The sequence below is a fragment of the Ptychodera flava genome, chromosome 7 (genome assembly GCF_041260155.1).
Source record: "Ptychodera flava strain L36383 chromosome 7, AS_Pfla_20210202, whole genome shotgun sequence".
NCBI classification, from domain to species: Eukaryota; Metazoa; Hemichordata; class Enteropneusta; family Ptychoderidae; genus Ptychodera; species Ptychodera flava.
In genome coordinates, this window is record NC_091934.1 from 18,752,799 (window position 1) to 18,777,894 (window position 25,096).

The 25,096-nt window shown below is 37.7% G+C and overlaps 2 protein-coding genes across 3 annotated transcripts; both read right to left on the reverse strand.

Annotated features, from left to right (window-relative positions):
* Positions 1–1,711: 1,711 nt before the first annotated feature.
* LOC139136942 (uncharacterized) lies at positions 1,712–12,698 on the reverse strand. 2 transcript variants are annotated; one of them, XM_070704811.1, is made up of 6 exons: positions 12,641–12,677; positions 11,753–12,187; positions 11,176–11,250; positions 9,871–9,894; positions 5,986–6,228; positions 1,712–2,399 (listed from the first exon to the last, which is right to left on the reverse strand). In XM_070704811.1, the coding sequence occupies exons 2-6, from the start codon at positions 12,117–12,119 to the stop codon at positions 2,179–2,181; spliced, it is 930 nt and encodes a 309-aa protein (XP_070560912.1). In that variant the 5' UTR covers positions 12,120–12,187; positions 12,641–12,677; the 3' UTR covers positions 1,712–2,178. The 2 variants fall into 2 exon arrangements, with proteins under 2 accessions (XP_070560912.1, XP_070560914.1); XM_070704813.1 differs by lacking the exon at positions 9,871–9,894 and having other exon boundaries at positions 5,986–6,255; positions 11,172–11,250; positions 12,641–12,698.
* Positions 12,699–14,935: 2,237 nt separating this feature from the next.
* LOC139136353 (uncharacterized) lies at positions 14,936–19,993 on the reverse strand. The gene is made up of 5 exons (XM_070704078.1): positions 19,581–19,993; positions 18,472–18,591; positions 16,381–16,404; positions 15,470–15,712; positions 14,936–15,218 (listed from the first exon to the last, which is right to left on the reverse strand). The coding sequence occupies exons 1-5, from the start codon at positions 19,975–19,977 to the stop codon at positions 14,998–15,000; spliced, it is 1,005 nt and encodes a 334-aa protein (XP_070560179.1). The 5' UTR covers positions 19,978–19,993; the 3' UTR covers positions 14,936–14,997.
* Between the last annotated feature and the right edge of the window lie 5,103 nt (positions 19,994–25,096).

Genomic DNA, 25,096 nt, shown 5'->3' on the forward strand with positions numbered 1-25,096 from the left:
ACAGGCGATGACATACAAAGATTGCCAGCAAGACGAAATCCAGATACGATAGATTACCCCTTAAAATCAGATCACGAAATTTACTGTGGCACTTGTGAAATACCCGTCGAGTCGTATACAAAAATCCGCTGTAAGATTCGTGAACGCGCCGAACAAAAAATCAATCTTGCTTTCTAATTTGCATACTGAGGACAAGTCTGCCGACAAGGTACCTTTGAGTACCATGATGCTGACGATGATCCGTATATTTGTTCATGGAGACGGAGGGAAGGTCGTGTCGGGGAACAGAGGTGTATGGTACGGGAATCACGGTGGCGTTTTTGCTATCTCGTGTTATGACTGTGTTGTAAATGCAAATCAGAACTCGACTGACTGACTGTCTATGACTTTTGGACCCAGTTACAGGTATTATCAATCCAAAATAAATGCCCTGGAAACATATTTCCAATTCCTTCTAGTCAGGAAAGACAACATTCCCGGTCTCCCCGTCCCGCCGCTGCTATAAAGTGGTTCATTAGACTGCTGTGTTATTGTTCTGATCTGATTAAATATTCATATTCCACTTTAAGAAAGATGCACAAATGTTCAGCAGACCCTCGCTGGATATATTTAGGTGATTATGGAAGTATTCTCCGATGATATTGTGTGGCCAACCATGTCATTTCACAAAAAAGTAACCAACAGAGTTGATTTACACGTTAAGATATCATTTTTAGCGTCAACCTCTGTAGTTGCTCACTCGTCTTAAGATTATTCAACGTTCACCCACATTCAGGTGGTGTGTAAATGATAAGTTGTGTTTATGAGTAAGCCTAGATTTGCTTTGAATCGAAAGAGTGTCCGGGAAGGTTACTCTACATACCAAAGTCGTGGAAAATACAATTTTGAATTGTCTCTGTGGAAACAATTGTGGTATTATACCAGGACCAAAAAGTTACTGCAGTTTTCGGACTCTGTTGATATTCTCTTGTGCATTGACATAACTTTCGGTAGAAGATTGCTTGCAACTTTTACTACCATTGTGATCTTGTACGTTGAAAGTACTTCAGCATTTCCAACTTACGGCTATTATTTTGTGCTTAGACAAAATTAGAGAATTGAGCGGGTGATGGCGATAGTCTGATCCCCTGGCCTATTTCTACCGCTGGCTGCCCTGCAAACGAAAGCAGCGCAGCCAGCGGTAGAAATGGGTCAGGGAACCAGACCAGTGATGGCGACGGAACTTAACAAATTCCAAACTTTTAAAAATGTGATCTTATTCTCTCTGTGATACAAAATATACAGTGAGCCTTGTCATTGAAATCTTCTATGCTGAAAAGTTAAGTTGAACATTGTTGTTAATCTTGCGAAGAAGTATAGCTTGCAAACGACCATTTTCTGGTTATTTATAAAATAATAATTATTTAGAAACTAGTTACAGGTGTTCATTTACATAAGGTTACGGCGTAATGTTTTTCGTATTTGCACTGCAGTGTATGTTTGCGCTCCGTGGTACACATGTACATATGTAATAATGAAATAATTATCGTGAAATCACTTTTAGTTTGATGATGCGTTATTCAAAAGAAGGCCTAACACATGTTTTACACAACAATACCATGGCTTACAGTATTGTTGAAGGAACCTATGGCCTTCTAGGACTTAGTTGAATGTAGGAAATGAAAAATGGTCGATATCTAGTAATAAATCAAACTCAAGGAGTCACGTGCAATAACTTTTACTACGTTATCGCTTTATTCTAATGAAGATGAAAAGAAAGGCATACACTATTCTATACTACTCTATTGACAATTCCTGGTTCAAGGTGGAACGGAATTTAGAGACTTTTGTTTATACTTTCCTTAAAGGAGACTTTTGATGATTCCATTTTGAAACCAAGAAAAAAACAGGGGTTATTGTGCAAAAGTTGGTACCAGAAAAACAAGTCATCCAATATTTATCTAAATGGCCACCAACTCTGTGCTATAAGTGAAGATAAAATTTTCGATTTTGAAAAAACTTAAATAAGCCGGTCAAAACTTTATTATATTCCACAAGTTTCAGAATGAACTCCAACAAGTGGTAGACCAAAAGGTATTGTAAAAGGTTTAGAGACTGAATATCTGTCGCCTAGGGGCATTCTATAGTGTTTAGGTTTGATTCTGATTTGGATATAACGTTTCGGTGTCCCTTAATTCTTTAACCAGCCATAACCTCAACTTCACACAAATGCAACATCTGTTCCTTGTCGATGAGCTGGACAGAGACATAGCGCCCTCTCATTGGGGTCTCGCAACCGCATCTTGTGGTGATGGTCTCATCTCGCGACATCTTGCCGATGATCATCCTCCCGCAGATCGGATTTTCTTCAAAGTTTGAACTATCGCCGACACGGATCTGCGCATTCTTGATACGGCCAGCTGAAAAAAATACGCGTAACTTCTTGTGATTATGGCGACCTTGAATACGGTGGCCCCTACACGCCACGGAATTCTACTACTTTTGAATATAAACTCTAATTTTTCTTGTCAATATCTTTAATATTTGTAAGAGATTTTATTTCTCCACCGCAAGCTTTTAATTTTGTACGGGCAACTTTATCTTAACATTATCTTAACTTTAACTTCTCGAAAGTAGTTTTAGTTTTAACAATAAACAAATATGTTTCTCAAAAGTATTTTTTATTTTGTAAAACAAAAGTAAAATTTTTTCAAGATAACAAACTCCCCTACACGTCATGGAAATTTATTATTTTTGAACATAAACTCATATTTCTTGACAATATATTTAATATTTGTAAAAAATTTTATTTCTCCACAGCAAACTTTTATTTCTGAACGGGAAACTTTATTTTTGGGGTAAACTGTTTTAAAAACTTTTAACAAAAAACACTTTAACTTTTAAAAAATAACTTTTACTTTGAACAAAATATTTGTTTCTGAAAAACGTTTTTATTTCGAAAAGAAGTAAAAATTGTTCACAGCAAGAGTTTAAGATTTTTGCTGAGCGCGAACTGAGTTACTTAAATGACATAACCTTATGTTTTTAGAGCAGAAAACTTAAATTCTTAAAGAAAAGTTTTATTTTTCAGGAGTAAAATTAATTCTTTATGGAAATAAGATTTTCTCAGAGCAGCAAATTGAAATATAGTGAATAAACTTTTTTCTCAATGGACAGAAATTATTTTCTGAAGACAACAAACTAATTTTTTCAAGATATATTTTCTACATATGAGTGTGGTTTAAGAATTTGGTAAAACTGAACTGAGAAAGAACGAAAAAGGAAGGATGAAAAAGTCAAACTTACTTTTCTTCAGAGCGAAATTTATTTCTGAGAGGAGAAATATTTCATGTGAGGGCGCAATTACTTTAATGCATAGCAAACTCTTTCTAGCGAGAGTGAACATATTTTTGGGAAGAGTAAAACATTTTTCCGACGAGCAAAACTATTTTAACGGCGGCGGAAGTTAAAGTATCCCACCATGCAACACCCAAGTGTGATGACCCAGAGTCTCCGAGTTGGTAGCCGGTATCAGACAGTTCGTGTTCGTGTCGGCTACATGGACGATCTGCTCTCCGAGACAACCATGACTGACTTCATCAGCGATACGGGCACGCCCGCCCGGCCCTACCCTGCCTGCGTACGATGCTGTGTGTTGGGGCTGTATAACGCCGGGAACTCACAACATCGTACACAGGGCTACGGGCACGCGGGTCAGTTGCCACTTGTCTGAGTCCCCGAAGAACGGTTTTATGTTTGAGTGATTCGTCCTGACGGCAGACGGTGTGCGACGGGACCGCATTGGGGTTCTTCATTAGCTCTGCATTGCATAGCCCTGCGTACACGGTACAGGTCTGTGTGTTCCCGGCGTTATACGCTGGGAACACACAGACCTGTACGCAGGGCTATGCATGGCAGGGCTGTGTGTTACCGGCGTTATACAGTCTCCCACCACATAACACCGGTAACACACAGCCAATGTGTGTGATATTCATTTTTTCTAAGAGGAGAAGCCAGATTCGTGATTTATAGAAACTGAAAGTGAACCGAGCCCGCCAGATTTGACCACAGTCGCGGACTGGTTTTGACTTTCACGTGTTTTGCGGGGTCAAAAACGTGAAAGTCAACCAGCCCGTAAAAGGCATATCCCGTCCGAAAACACCACAGCTGTGGACCCACAACTACTGTATTGAACCACGCTCGACTGTGGTCAAATCTGGTGGGCCAGGTTCAGTTTCAGTCGAAGACTCTATCAATTACGAATCTGGCTGATAGAAAAGATGACTATCACACAACATCAACTGATGAAGGAATAGCTCTGCATGGCAGGGCTGTGTGTTACCGGCGTTATGTGGTGGGAGGCCGTATAACGCCGGTAACACACAGCCCATGCAGAGCTAATGAAGGAACCCAATGCGGTCCATCCCGTCGCACAACGTCTGCAGTCAGGACGAATCACTCAAACACAAAACCGTTCTTCGGGGACTCAGACAAGTGGCAACTGTTGAACTGACTTGTTTGCGTGCCCGTGCCCATAGCCCTGCGTACGATGCTGTGTGTTCCCGGCGTTATACGGCCCCAACACACAGCATCGTACGCAGGCAGGGTAGGGCCGGGCTAGCTGCAGTACAGTACGGCAAACCGTCCGACCCAAATACCCAGGTAAAACCTCGAGGTACTGTACTGCAGCTAGGGCCGGGCTAGCGTGCCTGTATCGCCGATGAAGTCAGTCATGGTTGTCTCGGAGACTCTGGGTCATCAAACTTGGGTGTTGCATGGTGGGATACTTTAACTTCCGCCGCCGTTAAAATAAAGTTTTGCTCGTCGGAAAAATGTTTTACTCTTCCCCAAAATATGTTTACTCTCGCTAGAAAGAGTTTGCTATGCATTATAGGTAATTGCGCCCTCACATGAAATATTTCTCCTCTCAGAAATAAATTTCGCTCTGAAGAAAAGTAAGTTTGACTTTTTCATCCTTCCTTTTTCGTTCTTTCTCAGTTCAGTTTTACAAAATTCTTAAACCACACTCATATGTAGAAAATATATCTTGAAAGAATTAGTTTTGTTGTCTTCAGAAAATAATTTCTCGCCATTGAAAAAAAAGTTTTATTCTCTGTATTTCAATTTGCTGCTCTAAGAAAATCTTATTTCCATAAAGAAATTAATTTTACTCTTGGAAAAATAAAACTATTCTTTAAGAATTTAAGTTTTCTGCTCTAAAGACATAAGGTTATGTCATTTAAGTAACTCAGTTCGCGCTTAGCAAAAATCTTAAACTCTTGCTGTGAACAATTTTTACTTCTTTTCGAATAACGCTTTTGAGAAACAAATATTTTGTTCAAAGTTAAAGTTATTTTTTAAAAGTTAAAGTTTTTTTTGTTAAAAGTTTTTAAAAACAGTTTACCCCAAAAATAAAGTTTCCCCGTTCAGAAATAAAAGTTTGCTGTGGAGAAATAAAATTTCTTACAAATATTAAATATATTGTCAAGAAATATGAGTTTATGTTCAAAATTAATACATTTTCATGACGTGTAGGGGAGTTTGTTATCCTGAAAAAATTTTACTTTTGTTTTACACAAAAAAATGCTTTTGAGAAACATATTTTGTTTATAGTTAAAACTAAAAATACTTTCGAGAAGTTAAAGTTAAAGTAAAGTTAAGATAAAGTTGCCCGTACAAAATTAAAAGTTTGCGGTGGAGAAATAAAATCTCTTACAAATATTAAAGATATTGTCAAGAAAAATTAGAGTTTATATTCAAAAGTAATAGAGTTCCGTTGCGTGTAGGGGCCACGGTACTTGAACGACTACGGAAGGTTAATATAAATTCATGCAATTAGCATGGTTTTGGTGTGACCCGAAGTGTTCAGTGATCTACCCTGTATCAGTATAATTTCCGCGACACATGTAGTCGTGAAGAGAATATACTCATTAAAAGAGAAAAAAAAATACTTTTGTCAATTTCGCCGTGTCTTTACCAAACTAGAGTGCATTAAAAATCACTTACAGCAACAATCCATGCGGTTTGTGATGACAACTTCATAAATGTCATAAGAACTTTCCAAATCCACTTGCCAATATGGCTCGAATTCATCATCAGTCCAAGTGCAGGAGTTACCGCCTTTCAAGTCACTGTCCTTGTTTCCATCCACAGCCTTCTCGGACCCTCCATCCTTTTTCGGTTTGTCTGAACTCTGAAAGGTTGGTCTGCCCTCTGCAACATTGCTAATGGGCACAGGGTACTCGCAGGCTGCGAAAGGTACAAACCCGATTGGAACTAATTTGCTAATAGGTACAGGGTATTCGCAAGCTACAGTGTACAAAATTAAATATGAATTGTGCTTTGGTGTAAATACAGATTCATCATATACCTAAGCCAACATCGCTCCACGCTGGTGACGTTAACCAAACAGTATCAGTCATGACAGTTGACGATAGACGTCCAGATATGCACGATAACGAACTTCATTTACAACTATAAGGGGAGAACCATGTTATTTCGGGGGGGGGGGGGGCTAGAGGAAATGGGTACGGCAGCAATTTTTCCCCTCCACTGTCGCTGCAAATTTGTATTTCTATTGTCTGTCCTGCATAACTTTTTCACATGAGGAAGTAATATTAATGCAATTTTTTCATGATTACCATTTTTTAATATGCGGGGCTTCAGTTAATTACATGTCACTGATTAACAACTACATATCTAAAAATGATGAGCAGTATTCTCATAACAACAACAACAACAACAACAACAACAATAATAATAATAATAATTAATATAAGTATTATATAGAAATAATAACGCGAATAATAATAGGTTCAATTTCCGTGAAAATTTCACCATAAGGGTATTTTGGGTCAAAAAGACCAAATATGATATCGATTTCACTGCCCCATGTTTCCATGGTAACCATTTTAGGGGTTGAAAATTTCAGTTTTTCTAATATCCCATGAAAAGTTACTTTGATTGATATGAAAACTATCTAGTGGGGGAGTTCGGGTCAGAGAACACAAAAACCAGACTTATCTTAATGTTTCGAGTTGCCATGGTAACTATTTTGGGATTGAAAATGTTACTTTTTCCCTAATTCCTATTAAAGAACTATTGATTGATGTAAAAAATTGATAATAAGGGTTTTTCTTGTTAGCACACCATAAAAAATCACATTCATTTTAATGTGAGATGTTTCCATGGTAACCATTCAGGAGTAAAAATTACCAATTTTTCAAAGATTCCACCTAAACTCCAGTAACCAACAGAATATGTTATATCAAAGGGATATTTTGGGTTAGAAAGACCAAATATCCAGTGTAAAAATCCAGGAATCAACAGGAATATCATACCGAAGGGTTATTTTGGGTTAGAAAGACAAAACATGATATCCATTTTTACTGCCCTGTGTTTCCATAGTAACCTATTTGCATTTTAAAATTTCAAAGTTTTTCCAAATTCCACTAAAAGTATGCTCTCCTAAGTGTCTTTATCACAGCATGAACTCAATGTTCATTTTTGTTTCATGTTTCCATGGTAACCATTTAGTGTAACCACAGTTTTTTATTTAAAACCATGCATATTTTAGATCAGGGGTATCTTTTTTCGTTAACCAGGCAAGAAAAGGCTATTTTACGAGATTCTGCCCATGAAAAGAATTTTCTAGTCTTTTGATGTGTATACTTGCACATCTTTTAATACCCGAGGAAACAGGTATAATGGACGACAGTGGGACTCAAAAGTTTTGTGACCTATTAACAACCCGTTTCACTCTCAGAGTTGTATACAAATTTTAAAAGTCGCCATTACAACCTGACAACAACATGGCCTTTTCAGCACTGAGACATACTGTAGCAGGGCTAAAAATTGGCCATGGCCCTTCTGCCGGGAGGAGGCATAATTTCTGTGTCATTGTGATTGATACATTATTATCAAAATGCAACGAGAATGCGTTTTTATTGGCCATCGTTTCCTTGCCTGCCATTCAAGTACGTCAGTTCAGATATTGAAATTTTGTTGCAAAGTTCCACCGCACGGCCGGTAGTCTTCGTAATTCCAAGAACAAAGTCACTTTATGTGCCCAGCTGGGTTTGACTGCATTTATCTACCTCGTCCCATAGTGACGGACGGATCTTTCAACCTTTCAGCTTCGTGAAAAACGCATTAATTGATTCGCCAAAGGCCTGTGGATTCGCTTATTTTTGCTCAAGTGCCACATGGACATAGGAAAAAGTTCGACTCACCCTAGCCCTCTCGATTTTTTAATACAACCACGGTCCATGATGAGAGTTCTCGAATCAAAAACTGTAGCCGTGCTCGAATACAAATGTCTTCTCATTAAATTACGTCATTCTTGATATACAAGAGTTAGCATTCCAAATCTGTCACCCTGTTTTTTTCAAAGTTTGGAGAAGGGCGGCATTTCCATCTGAATGATTGAACGACGTGAAACGCAAAATTCCATCGCATATTATCCGGCAATATGTACACTGTACAGTAGAAATACTGTATACGCTCCAGGTACGTATAACTGTAAGCTTATACGCCACAAAATGGCCACAGGCGGCGTGAACTTTCCGAAAGGATTTCCTAAACGTCCTACTTGTTACCTTAGAGACTCACTTGTGATGTCCTGAAAAGTATTCTCTGCAGTAATTCCAGTTTCTGTCAACATGCAAAGCTGAACGACATGATTATATTACGAGACGTAGTGTACAGACTACACATTCACGAGCACTTTCACTCAATTGCGCATGCTCATATTGGCAGACTACACTGGCAAGAGTGCGCATGCGAAAAGTTATATTTGTAGCACAGATCTCGCGGAAACGCATGCCTTTGCTCTATTTCCATCCCAAAACTTCCTTGATTGCTTACATTTAATGCACATGAACAAAATAAAACCAACAACGTCAGCATAGGGAGAGGGTTTATGGTTTTCGCCACAACTACAAATGCCACGCTGAAGATACGTTTACAAGGCCAATTACACTGGCATAGACTCTCCACAGTCGCTGTGCCTTGTTTTGTGCACGCCCACGACTGCCACGATGGGCCTGCATTCGAAGGCTACGCTGTGCAGCTCAGCAGCTGTGAGCACGCGCTGTCAGACACAGCGACTGTCAGTTTTTGCAAGTATATGAATATTCATAAGGGTAGTGATGTCAAAAGGAACACCTAATTGGGCGGAGAGAATACACGTACGACAATTAGAAGTCACCCCTTTTGACAAAATTAAAATAAACAACACCTCTGAACTGTTATTAGATTTCTATATAATACTTATAGCCCCTAAACTTGTAATAATAATAATAATAATAATAATAATAAAGTATTATATAGAAATAATAACACGAATAATAATAGGTTCAATTTCCGTGAAAATTTCACCATAAGGGTATTTTGGGTCGGAAAGACCAAATATGATATCGATTTCACTGCCCCATGTTTCCATGGTAACCATTTTAGGTGTTGAAAATTTTAGTTTTTCTAATATCCCTTGAAAAGTTACTTTGATTGATATGAAAATTATCTAGTGGGGAAGTTCGGGTCAGAGAACACAAATGTCAGACTTATTTTAATGTTTCGAGTTGCCATAGTAACTATTTTGGGATTGAAAATGTTACTTTTTCCCAAATTCCTATTAAAGAACTATTAATTGATGTAAAATATTGTTAATAAGGGGTTTTCTGGTTAGCACACCAAAAAAAATCACACTCATTTTAATGTGAGATGTTTCCATGGCAACCATTCAGGAGTAACAACATTTTTTTTTCAGAAGTCCCACAGCTTCAATGAATTATTTTTTAGATTTCTATATAATACTTATAGCCCCTAAACTTGTAATAATAATAATAATAATAATAATAATAATAATAATAATAATAATAATTACGGACTTACGTGCCAATGTTGGAATCATGGTAGCTAAAAGAAGAAAAGAAAACGGTGTTAAATTACAAATGCCGACGAATAATTGGTCAGTGGTCTAACGGACTTTCGCAATGGCAAACGAACTTCAGCTCTTTCTCAATTTTTGCACGGTTTGTCGAAAATCATTGATAAGAGAAAAATGACCGCAAGGTGATCAGCAACTTGACAACGAATATCAAGTTACAAGACCGGTGAAATTTCGATGTCGAACTTTTCCTTGATTTCTCATAACTACATCATTGCTTACTTTGAATTATCATATGTATCTGCATTGCGTTGATAAGGGGAACTACTTCGATCGTTTTACCCTCGCTGTGTAACGAATCTTACACAAAACTAGAATAACAATAATAGCTGAAATGAATTCTACTTACTCTCTCCAACTGTTGATGCAAATAGAGAATAGAAAAAAAATTCAGGATCGGTGATTATGTGTTTGTAGACGATATTTGAGCCCTTACTGTGTATCTGTGTATGGTCAAATAAGTCTGTTTGTCTGTCTATCTGTCGGTCTGTGTCGGTTTCTCTGTAATTCAAATAATCAACATTTAATAGATAGATTGGAGATATAAACCGTCCTTTGCTTACTGCTAGTCGTCTACCTTACAGTTACTGTTGATTTGTAAAGATCGGACCCTTTCTAGAATGATTGAGGCAGCTGAAAATTATTTTCATTCTACTACACATTTGAAGACTTGCATATGTGTTGGTTTGCATGGCTACTGAAGTCTTGTCTAACGAAAAGCTTTACGATGACAAAAATAATACGAACAGTTACACCTTGGGTCCGATTGTTAAGCTTGATTTCCATGTCAACGGACTTATTTTCTTCTGAAGAATGGTCATAATCGATCTCCCGGATGGTATTGGCCGAAGTGCCGCATAATTCAAATCTCCTATCAGTATTCACACTATCGCTGTCTCGAATGTTCTGAGGTGCTATACGGCACGAGCTTCGTACCACTAGCCATCACGAAATATCTGAATTATACTATATTCTCTGTGGTTGTTACTGTTGCAGCGTTTATATGAGCTTTATAAAATTTAACTGTGCTGTTCTATGTGTTCTGTGTTGTATTCTTTGTTTCTGCGGGCTGTATGATAATTATCCTTCAGGACAACAAACTTAAATTTTAAAAAGATTACATTCATTAATAAGACTTAGTTTACTTTACTGAACAGTCACACCATGTCTCACAAAAAGCTAACCCCTTCAGGTACAAATCTAATGAAAAAGAATGGAGAAAGATGGTTAGTAAGATATTTATCACGTACCGTGATGAGTTGTTGGAGATTCAGTCGGTTCCGGTGGGGGTTCAGTCGGTGGTGGCGGAGCTTTTGTTCGTGGTTCTTGGGTGAGATAGAGGAATTGAATAGTGTGTTGAGAAAAGAATTACTCGATTTCGATATTTTAGAAATATACTCGAACTCAGGTTGAACAGACTGAACGTGGGTGACATTTAAATATTATCCATTGACAATGAGTAGTTGTCGTCCACTTTCCAGACGAGTGATACCCATCAATCCATGAGGCATTAATTACTGGTTGTACAAAACACGATTTCATATCTCCTGGTTTTTAGTAACTTACCTTTCCCTATCTTTACGATGAATTGACGGTATATCTACCCGTGTCTGAGGATTTAAAGCTCCGTTCCGGTTGAATTTTCGTGCTATCTTTATATATCATAGGTTTGGGTATCACTTGAAAAAACATGGTTCAAAAGACTTAGTACATATCAAGAGCTAAGCTTTTTTAGTATGTTTACGTTGGTGGTCACATGGCACGTTTTTCACAAATGTTTAAGTTGCTAAATGCCAGCCAAGATGAATTCACCCGTAAATTACTCACCCAGCTCGACTGAATCAGTCGGACTTGCACCCCAAGAAGGAAGTCCCCAGAAAGATGGTTTTGAGCCATGGTCATATTTTCCATCGTGAGACCCATCTTTGTGACCATGCCGGTGACCATGACCACGACCATCAGACCTTCCACCACTGTCAGATTCCCGACCATGGGACCTTCCACCACTATCAGATTCCCGGCCATGGGACCTTCCACCACTATCAGATTCCCAGCCATGGGACCTATCATCACTGTCAGAACTCCTGTCACGGTTTTTTCCATTTTGATGATGTTTCTTGTCATGACATATTCCACCATGCCATATAACCGCCAACGACAGGAAGACCACAAACATGCAGATTGCCTTGGCCATTTTTCACGACGTGAAACACCTTGTAACGAGATTTTCCCTATATATGCGTTCTCTGATTGATAGTGTATCTGTGGTATAAGAGGTTTCCAAATAAAAAAAAATTAAAATGCAAACTGCATAGTTGCAATGTTCTGTACTACGACGAGTGCTACCCGTTTCCACATACTCAAATGACTCTTGTTCATACTTTCGCCCATACTTGGCGACAGTTACGAATGAAGACTCCTGAACTTTAAGTACCGGCAGATCATACGTACCGATAGACGGTTGGTTTTTGGATTCAAGAGATTTGTTTTCTAAATGAGAAAGTATTGTGCAGCGGGTGAAGTACTAAATAATGTTGATTGATAACTTAGAGACGGCGATTCCAAGGTACCATTAGAACTCATGAATTAACTCTTTTTGTAACAGAGATGAATTGTTTCCGAAATATCCAAAAAGCTGAGAGACATTTCCTGCGAAATAGTCTGCCAGGATTTGACAATTGTAAGTGTAACATAGCGAAAGAAAACAACTCTCACCTATTCCAGTTGATTGTCAGGGAAGTCAGCTAAAATTGAAGTAATAACAAGTGTTTAAATACCCTATAGTTTCGCAGTGTTGCAATTTAGCATCTGACAAATTTACATCTGAATATTTCATTAACAATGTAACTCTTTGGTCATGCGGACAAAAATAGTGACTAGACATTACGCGTGTCCCTTTTATATAACTTGCATTCGGCACAAAGTATACTGCAATGCCCTAAGGACAATGTCACCATAATAAACTATGTTAAATAGAAAAATAGCGTACTTTTGATAGGTCTCATTTCAACTCAGGACACTGCAGGGGTGTGAAACAATCAGGAGGGTCTTTTAAACATGTAAATTCAGTCCGATAATTACACTCAGACAGAAAGCGCCTCAATGGCAGGTATTCAGCTTTAAAGTGTATAGGGAGGTGGAATCGTGTCGATGACCTATAAGAGAGAGAGTTCGAAGAAGGCACCACCGTATATTATTAAGTGATACAAATAGCAGAATGCACTGTCATCTAAACCTTGTACATTTTTTGGCTTCTGTCATCATTATACAGGTCAGAGCGCCCTGTACATTTAACTGAGATTTACAGGGATCTAAAGGTAAAGTAGTAACTCGAAAAAAGTTTCTTCAGACATTCGGACACTGTTTGAGCCTTCATGGCTTCCGGTTTATGGATGCATGCATGCATGGATGGATACATGGATGGATGGATGGATGGATGCATGCATGCATGCATGCATCGTCTTCAAAGGCCGCTTAACGGACTGTTGGAGACTAGTTTATGTCCAATATCTTGTTTAATACTATCCCTTGTGTTCATCGTATTGTTGTATTTCAGAAATCGACCTCAAAATGACTGACAATTTTTCGAAAGAGTGTGAAAAATACTTCTTACCCGAAGCAATAATTCAAGGTTTACCACAGTGTCATGAAATTGTTCATGCTATCGATGGGAGTATTAACAGTTTTGACGGATTCATTAGGATATATTGTACAAACGAGGCCCATGCAACGCTGATAATCACAAGGTTATGTTTGAATTTTTTTCAGCGGGCACTTTTGGCCAAGGACTGTTCCCTACTCATGGAAGATGTGACTTGGTGTTCTTTTAGTTTGAGTGTGGAAATTAAACAGTGACGGGTCAGAAAGTCTGTAAAGCACCTCATGATTGTTTACCAAACGGAAGGCCGAGAACAAGCCAGAGAGGAGTAAACATTGCCGGTCGTAAAATCTTAATACTGCCACCCTGGAAAGGTGTCTAAGTAAGCATTTCCTTAACCCCGTAGTGAATAGTTTTACCAGATCACGTTGTGCAAAACGCCAATTTTGATGATTTGTATACATTTTTTTCTCTCTTTGATGGAGGAATTCCCTTCTTAAAAATCAATCAATCAATCAACCAACCAATCAATCAATCAATCAATAAACTTTAGGGACTCTGAGTTGAAAATGGATTATGAGTCATGCTTTGCAGACCATATAGTCTCCTAACAACTAGAAACATGCCAATCAAAATGTTTGCGTGGGAACTACAAGGAGGACTTTAAACTGTAAAACTGGTTTGCCACTTTGTCAAAATTTCTGTATAGTTCTCACAGGAGCAGTAGCTGTTTAAATGATTTGTTGTCACGATTGCTTTGTCTTAAAAATCGACTACATCTCCTCGATGACTCCAAAAAGTATACTGAGGTACACAGCGTGAATTATTCGCAGACAAATATTGTAACAAACGCTCAAGTCCTACAAATGTAAATTTTAACAATGAATGGACTGATCGATGCGACGAATATGAGTACAAATATTAACCTGTTCACCCCCAATTCCCTATAAACAGGTCCACACTCACCATTGATAACAATGGGTTTGGATCAAACCATGGTGGTGAAAGGGTTAAGTCTGTTAAACATATCCCCGGTAAGTAGTTTGTAACACATAAAAATCTTCCAGCATTATAACATGCACCCAGCAAACGACTACCATCCAGACACTGAATAAGAGTATCACTCCCTCTTAAACCTAAGAATTTGCACAATTACTTTTGTGTGGTGTCTGTCATTGTAACTGTTTTCAAATTTAGTGACAGCAACACAAAGAAAGGTTTCAATATTTTCAAGTAATTATTCCGCTGTGTACTTCTATCTGCTTTATGGAACTCGCCGTTGTGGTAGAAAAATACAGATAAAATCAATCGATTGGTAAAATTACGCATAAATAACAAGTACTTTTGCGAGGAATAAGTTATGATCTTTTATTCAGACACAGCAAATGAAGGGGAGAATACATGTATGTATTCAACCCTGATAAATATTCATAATCGCATCTATAAATAAACCTTCTGGCTTATGTTTGACCCTTTAACCAGCCATAACCTCAACTTCACACAAATGCAACATCTGTTCCGTGTCGATGAGCTGGATAGAGACATAGCGCCCTCTCATTGGAATCTCGCAACCGCATCTTGTGGTGATGGTCTCATCTCGCGACATCTTGCCGATGATCATCCTCCCACAGATCGGATTTTCTTCAAAGTTCGAACTATCGCCGACACGGATCTGGGCATTCTTGATACGGCCAGCTGAAAATAATCACACTTAACTCTTCTGATTATTACGAAGACGACCATTTCGGCAAGGATGGTTGACATAAATCCATGCCATTAGTGTTGATTAGGTGTGACTCGAAGTGTTGGATGATCTATCGTGTATCAGTACGATTTCCACGACACTATGCAGTAACTGTTGTGAACAGAATCTACCAAAAGGAAAAAAGTGTACTATCGTCAATTCCCGCCATGACTAAACTATAGTGAATTTAAAAATCACTTACAGCAGCAATCCATGCGGTTTGTGATGACAACTTCATAAATGTCATAAGACCTTTCAAAATCCACTTGCCAGTAAGGCTGGAATTCATCATCAGTCCAAGTGCAGGAGTTACCGCTTTTCAAGTCACTGTCCTTGTTTCCATCCACAGCCTTCTCGGACCCTCCATCCTTTTTCGGTTTGTCTGAACTCTGAAAGGTCGGTCTGCCCAGTGCAACGTTGCTAATAGGCACAGGGTATTCGCAGGCTGCAATACACAAGAGGTACTGTAACATCAAAATACTAGTGCACGGCTTATACTTTTGAATCGAATTATTGCGTTCTCGGTAAGCTTGGCAAGCGGAAGAAAATTTGTTCGCTTGCCTGTCAATTATCCTTTACATTCCAAAGAAATACCAATTAGCAGTTGTTTTAAAGGAACCCAAAGAACCTGAGTCATTATGTTTTCCAAGAACCTCTTACGTCTGGTATATTTTAATAGACAACAAAATCAATTATTTCTGTTTGTTCTCCTGTGGATTTATTTAAACAAGAGTCAATTTCTTACAGTTTTTCTATTGAAGTTTTATTTGTTCTAACCAGACCATCCTAAATTTTAGACTGCAATAAAATAACACGAACGATCATGAACTGAAGTTTCCAGGCAGGTGTCGCCATTAAATCTTAAATATCATGAGAGATGTAGATACCCAGAAAAATTTGGGGTGTTTTGCGTCATTTCATGAAAGAATTGGTCACCATAATACCTTTCGACGACTCTGGCTATTTCGACAAATAGTACAAGTATATTCTACTTAACTTTCAACATCATAATCACCACTACAGCCCTTACAAAACAACAATAATGTTCATGCATAATGGCAGTAAGGTTCGTAACAATGGTCACAATACCGATAACAACGATAAAATACGTACGTGCTAATGTTGGAATCATCGTTGCTAAAGAAAGAAAGAAAGTAGAGCATGTGATCACAGATGTTGATAAATGATTTCTGATCAATTGTAGAATACTGTTTCGATTACATAAAATCTTCCGTGTTCTCAATGCTTCATACATATTGACAGTTAATCATATCAATAAGTTTATACAACAGGATCGTCCAGAGTTGACAAAATCTATTTTGAAAGGTAAAGTTAAATATAAATTCAGAAGACAAGTACAACGGTATAAGAAAGGCAAACGTTTAGTTTCCATTTTTCAGAATATTTAAAAGTACTGCCCACCACATATATTATAAAAAATCACTGTGCATTCGATAATAGTCCACTTTTGTATTATGTGAAAAGTCTAATAGATCACACGTCAATACAGCAAAATGTCGACATGTAAAATATCGCCCTCTGACCTTTGTTATGCAGGAATCATACTGGGAAAAGAAGAACTGGTGAACTAGAGCATACGTACTCTCTCCAACTATTGATACAAGTAGAAGTGAAAAAAGAGAAAGTATCATATGTTAAGATCGTTGGATAGTTGGGATCGTTGGGTGACATAAAGACAATTCTTTGCACCCGTGCAAGATATCAAAGAAATTTGTCTCTGTCGTCTATTATTTTTTTCTCCATCTGTTTGTAAGTCTGTCCATTCACCTCAATAATTTCAAAAGAACCGATGGTAAAATGAAGTAATAATCCCTGTCGCAAGCGGATATACAGTGACATAGAGCACGGGCAAATAGACGTGTGTTGCGAGGGGTGATATATACCCTCAGGTAGTCATTTCTAATTATATCATATCCACATTTGTACCCATGGCATTTAAAGCTGTTTCATCCTAGTTTTAGCACTAGGAAGCCGGAGGAAGGCTCTGAAATGAATGTACAACTTCCAAAATATGCAGTTGCATTAAATATACAGTTTTTTTATGGTTGGTCTTTATTCAGTAGTTCTAGGCCATCGGCCCAGCATACTTAACATAGTTAGCATCAATATACAAAAATTGACAGGAAAATAATAATTACAAACACTCAGAAAAATTGATTATCATTTATCTCCTTTCTCACTTTCATAGCGTGAAAAGTGAAAGCGGCTAGACGTTGCATTATATTTGGATCATCAGATGTCATCAGAGAAATAAATTTTCTTTCTGTTGGTGGACTGAAATAATAACGAGGAATATACTTCATCCTCAAGTTATCAAAAAAGTACAAAGTAAAACAAAATGGTATTCATTTTCGACTTCGTTACTATCACATAGCAAACACACTCTTTCATTTGCATCATTTTTCAATTTTCTGTCAGTCTCAATACGCAAATAGTGAGAAGAGCATCTCAATCGAGCTAACATAGACATGTGTACATTAATTTTGACAACAGAAAGATATTTTTCTGGTGTAAGTGAACACTTAAGTTCTCGATAACAAGAAAGTTTATCAAGGCTACAAATTTCACTGTACCAATGGTCATGCAAATAACTCTTTAAGTTCTCTACAAAATACATACAGAAGCTATTCTCATCGGGAACTTCTTGTTGCTCCCATACTTCTTGCAAATTACAGAGACACAGTAAGTTTTTTACGTGGTGTATCCATGTGGGTTTCGACCGGACACCAGATTTATCAATGTGATATAGCATTTCATAACACTTCCTTGGATAGCGGTTTTCTGGCATTTTTAAAAGTTTACACCAATATTTAACACATTTTTTGGCTGAATACAAGTAAACTGGAAATCTGCCACACTCGCCCAACACTGCAACATTTGGGGTTAAATACATTAAATTGATAGGTAGTGAAATAGGCAACTACAGTATAGATTTCTTTGGTATTTGGTAAATGAATTCCTTGGTATGTTATTCTTACCCAGATTTGTTTAAAATAGCATAACATTCGCATATGTATGTTTTTATCACTTTTCTTAGAAATACGTAAGAAACCTCCTTCTCTGCTGTCACTTGTCGAAAATATCTAGTTATGTGATTTATTTGGTTTGACCCGATTCAAGTTCGTCCAGGTTTGTAAGTACATGAAGATGAAGAATAGGAGAATACTAAAATCCGCTACGTACCATGAAGAGTAGTTGGCTGTTCAGTGGGTGGTGGTGGAGGCTCAGTTGGTGGTGGTCTGGTAGGTGGCGGAGGAGGTGCTTCGGTTGGCTGCGGTGGTAGTGGTGCATCGGTTTGTGGCACTTAGGACACAGAATATATATAAAATAAGATTGTGCTGTGAGAGAGATAAACTTGTACAGAAATATACTCCTACAATTATAGGAATGTCGGGACTGGCGAATATGACTGTACATTCAGATTTAAATATTTTCCAAAAATCGCGGATCAGGCTGTATAGTTAGTTACGATGTGCCTCCTGCAAACAATTACTACTTGTAATTATTTATCAGTATTGTCCCCTGATAAATTTATCACTATTGTCCCGTGATAAATTTTATCGGCAAAGTTGGGTAATATTTAATTATATACTTAAAGCATTGTACAGTAGAGCGTAAATACAATTTAAAAGGCATTCCCCCTCCTGTAAAATACTAGGCAGAGGGCTATGTCCCATAATAGGGCGATATCCTATCATGTTACTCCCATTACACATACTAGCTCGTTTCAATCGACCAGCAGGCACCAATATAATGATGACATTTTAAATTAGTGTCGACAAAAACATTCTGTCGACTGTTTTTCTATCACAGATTAAACCATAGTTTGTTGAACAGTTCCAAAGCTAGCTTGTAATAGGATTCCCCTTTTTCACGTGGTTGTTAACTTTATTTTTATATAAACAAGCTCTTTATTGCAAAAAGAACATACGAAGAAAAGTTACGGTTACAAAACGGTTCACTATGAAATGAGTAATTTCTGTAAAAGCCAAATATTTCAAAACAACCCGAATAATTCAAACATCCCTTGCAGCTTTAGCATACGTAGCTCAACCTCCTGACTGCAGTATTCTAGATGAAAAACTGACTAATTGTAACCTGAAATTATTCGGTGCTCATTTTAATATTATCTCTGTGACTTTTAAACATTGTCATTTCAGAATGTAATTTGTCATTTCATGTGGTCCGGCTATATGATTGCAAGACACGGTGTATGTCAGCTTTTGAGTGTTTTATTCTTTGCCCTTTTCATAATAACGTTAAAGAGATGAATGTACATTTAAATATCTCACCTGGACGAACAGGGTAAATTGGTCTTGGATTGTAAGGTCCTCCCCCATGACCTCCCCCGTGACCATGGTCAGGTCTTCCACCATTGTGAGAACCCCCTCCATGATGAGATCCTCCATGATGAGATCCATCACCATTACTTGATCCGGAACCATGAGATCCTCCACCGTATCCTCTACCGTTACTTGGCCTTGAGCCATAGGACCCTCCACCGTATCCTCCACCATATCCTTCACGGTTACTTGGTCTCGAACCATGGGATCCTCCACCATATCCTCCACCGTTACTTGGTCTTGAGCCATGGGATCCTCCACCACGGGATCCTCCACCACGGGATCCTCCACCACGGTGTGCAACCGATAACGACAAGAATGCCGCAACGATTAAGACAATCTTCATGATTTATTACTGACTTTGTAATCTGTCAGATAGAGGTACTTTATTTCATATTTTAGAGGCAATCTTTAACCTTCTTTTACCCAAATTCTATAATTGCAATACATAAAATGAATGGTGATAGCGAAACTTGACACTTGTATAGTTGCATTGCATATTATCTCTAATAGCAACTGTACACGCATTTTGAAAATAAAATCCGTAAATGCTAGTTTAAACACATTACAGCAATATCTATTACTTCAAACACATAATTTCTTATGCTTTACACTTTCATACTCAGTAAATGAAAGGTGTTTTGGACAAGTTAAATATTGAGAGCTCGCATACATATGTGATAAGTTCTGTAGAGAAGGGAGACAACTTACCGATCCTGTTAGTGCACCATGCAGAGTTAAATATTTTTACCTGCACAGGTCTTTGAATAGCTGAGTTCAAACCTGCAGCGCAAAGTACAAAGTTTTACTCATTCACTTTATCATTGACAATTTATGGCCCTGTAAACATGACACAGGCAAATCAACCTACCCGCAGTTGCCCATATTAGGCGTGCACAGTTTTTAGATATCTGGCTATATCCATGATTGATAGCTCGACGCAATCACAAACAGACTGCAGCAAGGCAAACCACAAGTTTGAAAAATGCTCTGTATTTACGCCTGATACATGTTACTCTGATATAGGACACTTTAGAGATTTGGCATCGACTTCGTACACATTCAAATGTATAAAGAGTAAATTAAAACCAATGATTACGTTCGATTGGAGCTACAGGATCTCTATAAACGATTTCAGGTACACTATGAAAGCACATCATTATTCCTGAATTGAGACAGTTCCTGCGATATTTACAAGCTTAACTGGTATGCCATTTTCAAAGCACTGCCCACATTTTTTCCCCCCATTTTTCAGTCTGTCTGTCTGTATGTATGTATGTATGTATGTATGTATGTATGTATGTATGTATGTATGTATGTATGTATGTATGTATGTATGTATGTATGTATGTATGTATGTATGTATGTATGTATGTATGTATGTATGTATGTATGTGTATGTATGTATGTATGTATGTATGTATGTATGTATGTATGTATGTATGTATGTATGTATGTATGTATGTATGTATGTATGTATCACGGATGGATTGATGGATGGATGTAGGTGCTATCAATAGAATCTCAAAGAGGATACAGGATGAAGATACCGCTGATCGTTAAACCTATAAATCAAATCGATAGGGCTGCTTTAAAAAACATGAATTGTTATTTGCTTGGGGTATTCAAATCGACTCTGTGTGGTAGAATGTTTGTACCTATATCACCCAACTACCACGTTCATCTTGCAAACTCTGTGATTTAGCATTGTTACAGGTCCATTTTTTCACTGCGAGGAGCCTGTTTGATGTCAAGGGGAATCAAGGTGAATTATCGATCGAAGACCGTAGCCTACTCCTGGATACACTGGAGACAAAGTCTTATAAAAACAGTGTAGCACACAACAGTGTATACAAACACAGCAGCTTAAAGACGGTACTCATTGCAAAAGATACTCGAGTTTGTCGTCAACAAAATTGAAACCAGTAATTGCTGAATTGTTGGTTGAGATACTGCCTGCGTCACCAGAAACAAATGCATGGCGCTTTCCATTTACCAGCGCTAATTTCTAAAACCGTTTAAGATTGTTGTCTTATTTCGTCGACAAGTGTGTGTGTGTGTGTGTGTGTGTGTGCACGTCTGCGTCAGGCATCTCCCTTGTTTATTAATTTTTTACGTTTAAGGGAATGTTAGAGACATATTTCATGGAAAGAAATATTGTATGTCTATCATGAAAGCACTCTTTATTCAAATATTGCTCCCACTTTCGGCGATTTTGGTCTATTAGCATTTTAATCCGATCAAACTTAACATTTTAATATGAAGTTGACTATTCCCGCAAACCCTAGAGCTAATAAGGCAGAGTACAAGAGTACGGAAAAACAACCTTGGATAAACCTTGCTTATAACGTTATGAATAATTCAGTGTTGTCTCCTATAGTTTCACTTATCCTTCGTGTAACATTCCTCAAATTATAGGTAAACTGTTGACAAAAATTTGAGTTTCTTACTTTGTCTCTCCTGCTCGAAGGTTCAATCACTATGTGATCAAAAAGCCACCGACTCTACAGTGACAAATGCTGGTGAGAGAAAAAGGCTGACCCTCTATTGCTGACCCCATATTTTATCTACATGCTGGGTTATTTCGGGGCTGCCTGCTTTTAAAATTATTTATGACTGGCTTTGAGTCCACAAACAGTAGAAACGAGCCAGTGGAAAAGTCGACAGCGAAACTTTCACTGGAAGTGAAAATAGGGCATGATAACAGTTAAATAAAATTTTAGGCGGATAACTCTTAAATTCCCATTTTTAAAGGCGGGAACAGAGAATAAGCAAAGAACGCACAATTTACTGTCTTTACACAACTATGAAAGGAAAAAAAGGATTAAAACGCAATGTGTACAGTCAGTGTCAACAAATTATGAACGCGAGAACTAGAGATTTATGATTGCGGTTTAGGCAGAACGTGCGACCACCGGGACAAATATTCGGACCCTCCAATTTTACAAAACTTTTTGGTATACTACTTAAGGGCACTGAAAGCCAAATGCGAGATGGATTAGTATTTATTATGCAAATTAAATTAATGAGCACTCTTTCGGTATTGAAATTGTATACTAACGATTCCTTATCAATGCAGAACCATGTTCATGTACCTCGCATCTTGCATGGTATACTTGAGGGGGCTCATTTTAGAGGCGTTGGAGTAAATAGTTTCAAACGGCCTACAATTTTTTTAAAATGGAGAGTAGTTTTCCCAATAGCGTTGACACGTAGGTGCCGGCCTTATGAATTTAAAGTGTCGGTACATATTAGGTAATATGTTTCCTTTGCACAAAATTTTGCTAGGTAATCCCTGGTTATGCATTCTTGATTTCGAGAGGGAATGATTCCTTGCGAAAGGTTTGGGCAAAACTTGAAGTCAAGGGAACTACCTATGGTAAACATTTACATGGACAGCTTTTGCTCCTGAATGTGGAGCTATCATATGTGCCATAGGAAAAGTCTACATATGCTAGAGTACATACGTTTGAAATGATAATAATGCTACCAAGGGAGAACGATATGTAATCTTTGATGGTTAAGTTGTAAACATTAGCGGGGCAGACAATTTGACAAGTTCCCGTTCGGTTACCAAGAGTGAACGTAACTGCAAATAGGCGAGCAGCAAAAAATAGTGTCTCTTCACTGAGTAATGTGTGCCCTTCACCCTGCAAAATTGTTCTCCCGATGTACGCAGAACACAGCGTCAGTATTGTGTGCCCTTCACCCTGCAAATTGTTCTCCCAAAGTATGCAGAATACAGCGTCAGTTTTGACATTTTTTTCGAGATGATTCAATCTGCATCACCTAAAAGAAAACCCAAATTTTCAAATAAAAAATCAAATCAAGAATGTAAATCGCAAATGACAGAGCAAATTTTGATAATTATGTACTATAAAAGATTACTAATAAGTTATCGATTTTTAAAATTCAAAATGACCACCACCCCCTTAGTACACTCTCCACGAGGAAAAACTTTAATATGTAGTTTTCACAAAAGATAATTCACTGAAAACACTACTTAATACTCTATGAGCTCCAAAATGAGTCCTGGCACGCGGTAAGTCGATAAAGAAGTATTGTAAAAATGTGGGAGTCTGAATACATGTGTCAGATATGAACAGTTTACACTTTACTTTCATGTTAACGGGCTTAATTTCTTCCGAAAGATCATGATTGCCCGGATGGTATCGGCCGAAGTGTCGCATTATTCACGACTCCTGTCAATCATCACACTCTGTCGATATTTTGAATCCTCTTGAGGTGCCATAAAGCACACGAGCTTCGTACCACAAGCCATTACAAGATCAAATTTCTGAATTATACTCTATTTTCAGTAGTTTTTATTGTTACAACGTAACATATGAGCTTTTTAAAAAAATTAACCATGCTTCTTTTATGCTTATGTTATATAATATTACTTCGTGCTTAGTTGAACAGTGTATGATGAAATGTATTATAAATATTAATTATTTCAAAGAAAATTCCTCGCCACTTGACGGATACTTGGATAATAATATATGTAAGACGTCTTGTTGAATAATTTCCCTTGTGTTATTCTTAGTACGTCAGAAAACTTTGGGATAATAATGTTGTGTTTTTTTTGCAATTTCCGATGTTTCTTTGATGTGACTTATAATAATCATGTGACTTCTAATTTCAGTCACATGTTTGTCTTCACATTGCCTGGATCCAATTACCATGTGATGTTGAAAGTGAACAGTCGAACAGGTAAATGTTTGCCTCGCTGTGATGGATGAGGCCCATTAATGAACAGGATTTGTGTGGAACACTCGGAGTTTAAATTAATTATGAGTCACCCTTTGCGGAACATACAGTCGAATAAGGTATTCAACAAGTAGAAACATACCAGTGTAAACGTCCGCGACGGTAACGAACTCTGGAAAAATGTAGGGCTACAAACCCTTGAAAAACAACCAGAAATAGACGTCGAAAGGATCAACAATTTTGTTTCTTACTCAAATCGGTCATCCAAAGTTGATCATAGTGTCAGGAAATTGTACATGCTATAGCACATACTGTCAGTCGTAAAAATTGTAATACTGCCGCCAAACGACAGAAAAGCAAATACTGTAGGTCATAAAATCTAAATACAGCCCGTCCTAGACAGGTTTCTAAGTCAGTAGTGCCTGTACCCGTAGAGAATACTTTCTACCAAATCACGTGGTAAAAGCACCAATTTTGGCCGTTTTCTGGTTGTTCCATCTACAGAAACTTTTAAAATCCACTAGAACCTAACTTTCAGACTTTGGTTGATCTTATTTTAAATTTTAAACACTAAAAATTTATGATGAATGAAATCATATTACCTAATAAAATATGGTCGATAGAAAAGGCCTTTGCATGCTTTTCCTTTTAAAGATTTATTCTACTTTATTATAGAAATAACTAATAACTGGTTTAACGTTTGTATCATCTTAAAATATTTGATGAAAATTCAATGCCCGCGTCAAATATCATGA

Coding starts and splice junctions, on each gene's coding strand:
- LOC139136942 (XM_070704811.1), bottom strand. CDS start 12,119: ATGGCCAAGGCAATCTGCATGTTTGTGGTCTTCCTGTCGTTGGCGGTT. Junction 11,251..11,752: donor GACTGATTCAGTCGAGCTGG/GTGAGTAATTTA, acceptor ATCTCACCCAAG/AACCACGAACAAAAGCTCCG. Junction 9,895..11,175: donor ATCTCCAACAACTCATCACG/GTACGTGATAAA, acceptor TTCTTCTTTTAG/CTACCATGATTCCAACATTG.
- LOC139136353 (XM_070704078.1), bottom strand. CDS start 19,977: ATGAAGATTGTCTTAATCGTTGCGGCATTCTTGTCGTTATCGGTTGCA. Junction 15,713..16,380: donor GATGATTCCAACATTAGCAC/GTACGTATTTTA, acceptor TGTGTATTGCAG/CCTGCGAATACCCTGTGCCT. Junction 15,219..15,469: donor AAACCGCATGGATTGCTGCT/GTAAGTGATTTT, acceptor GATTATTTTCAG/CTGGCCGTATCAAGAATGCC.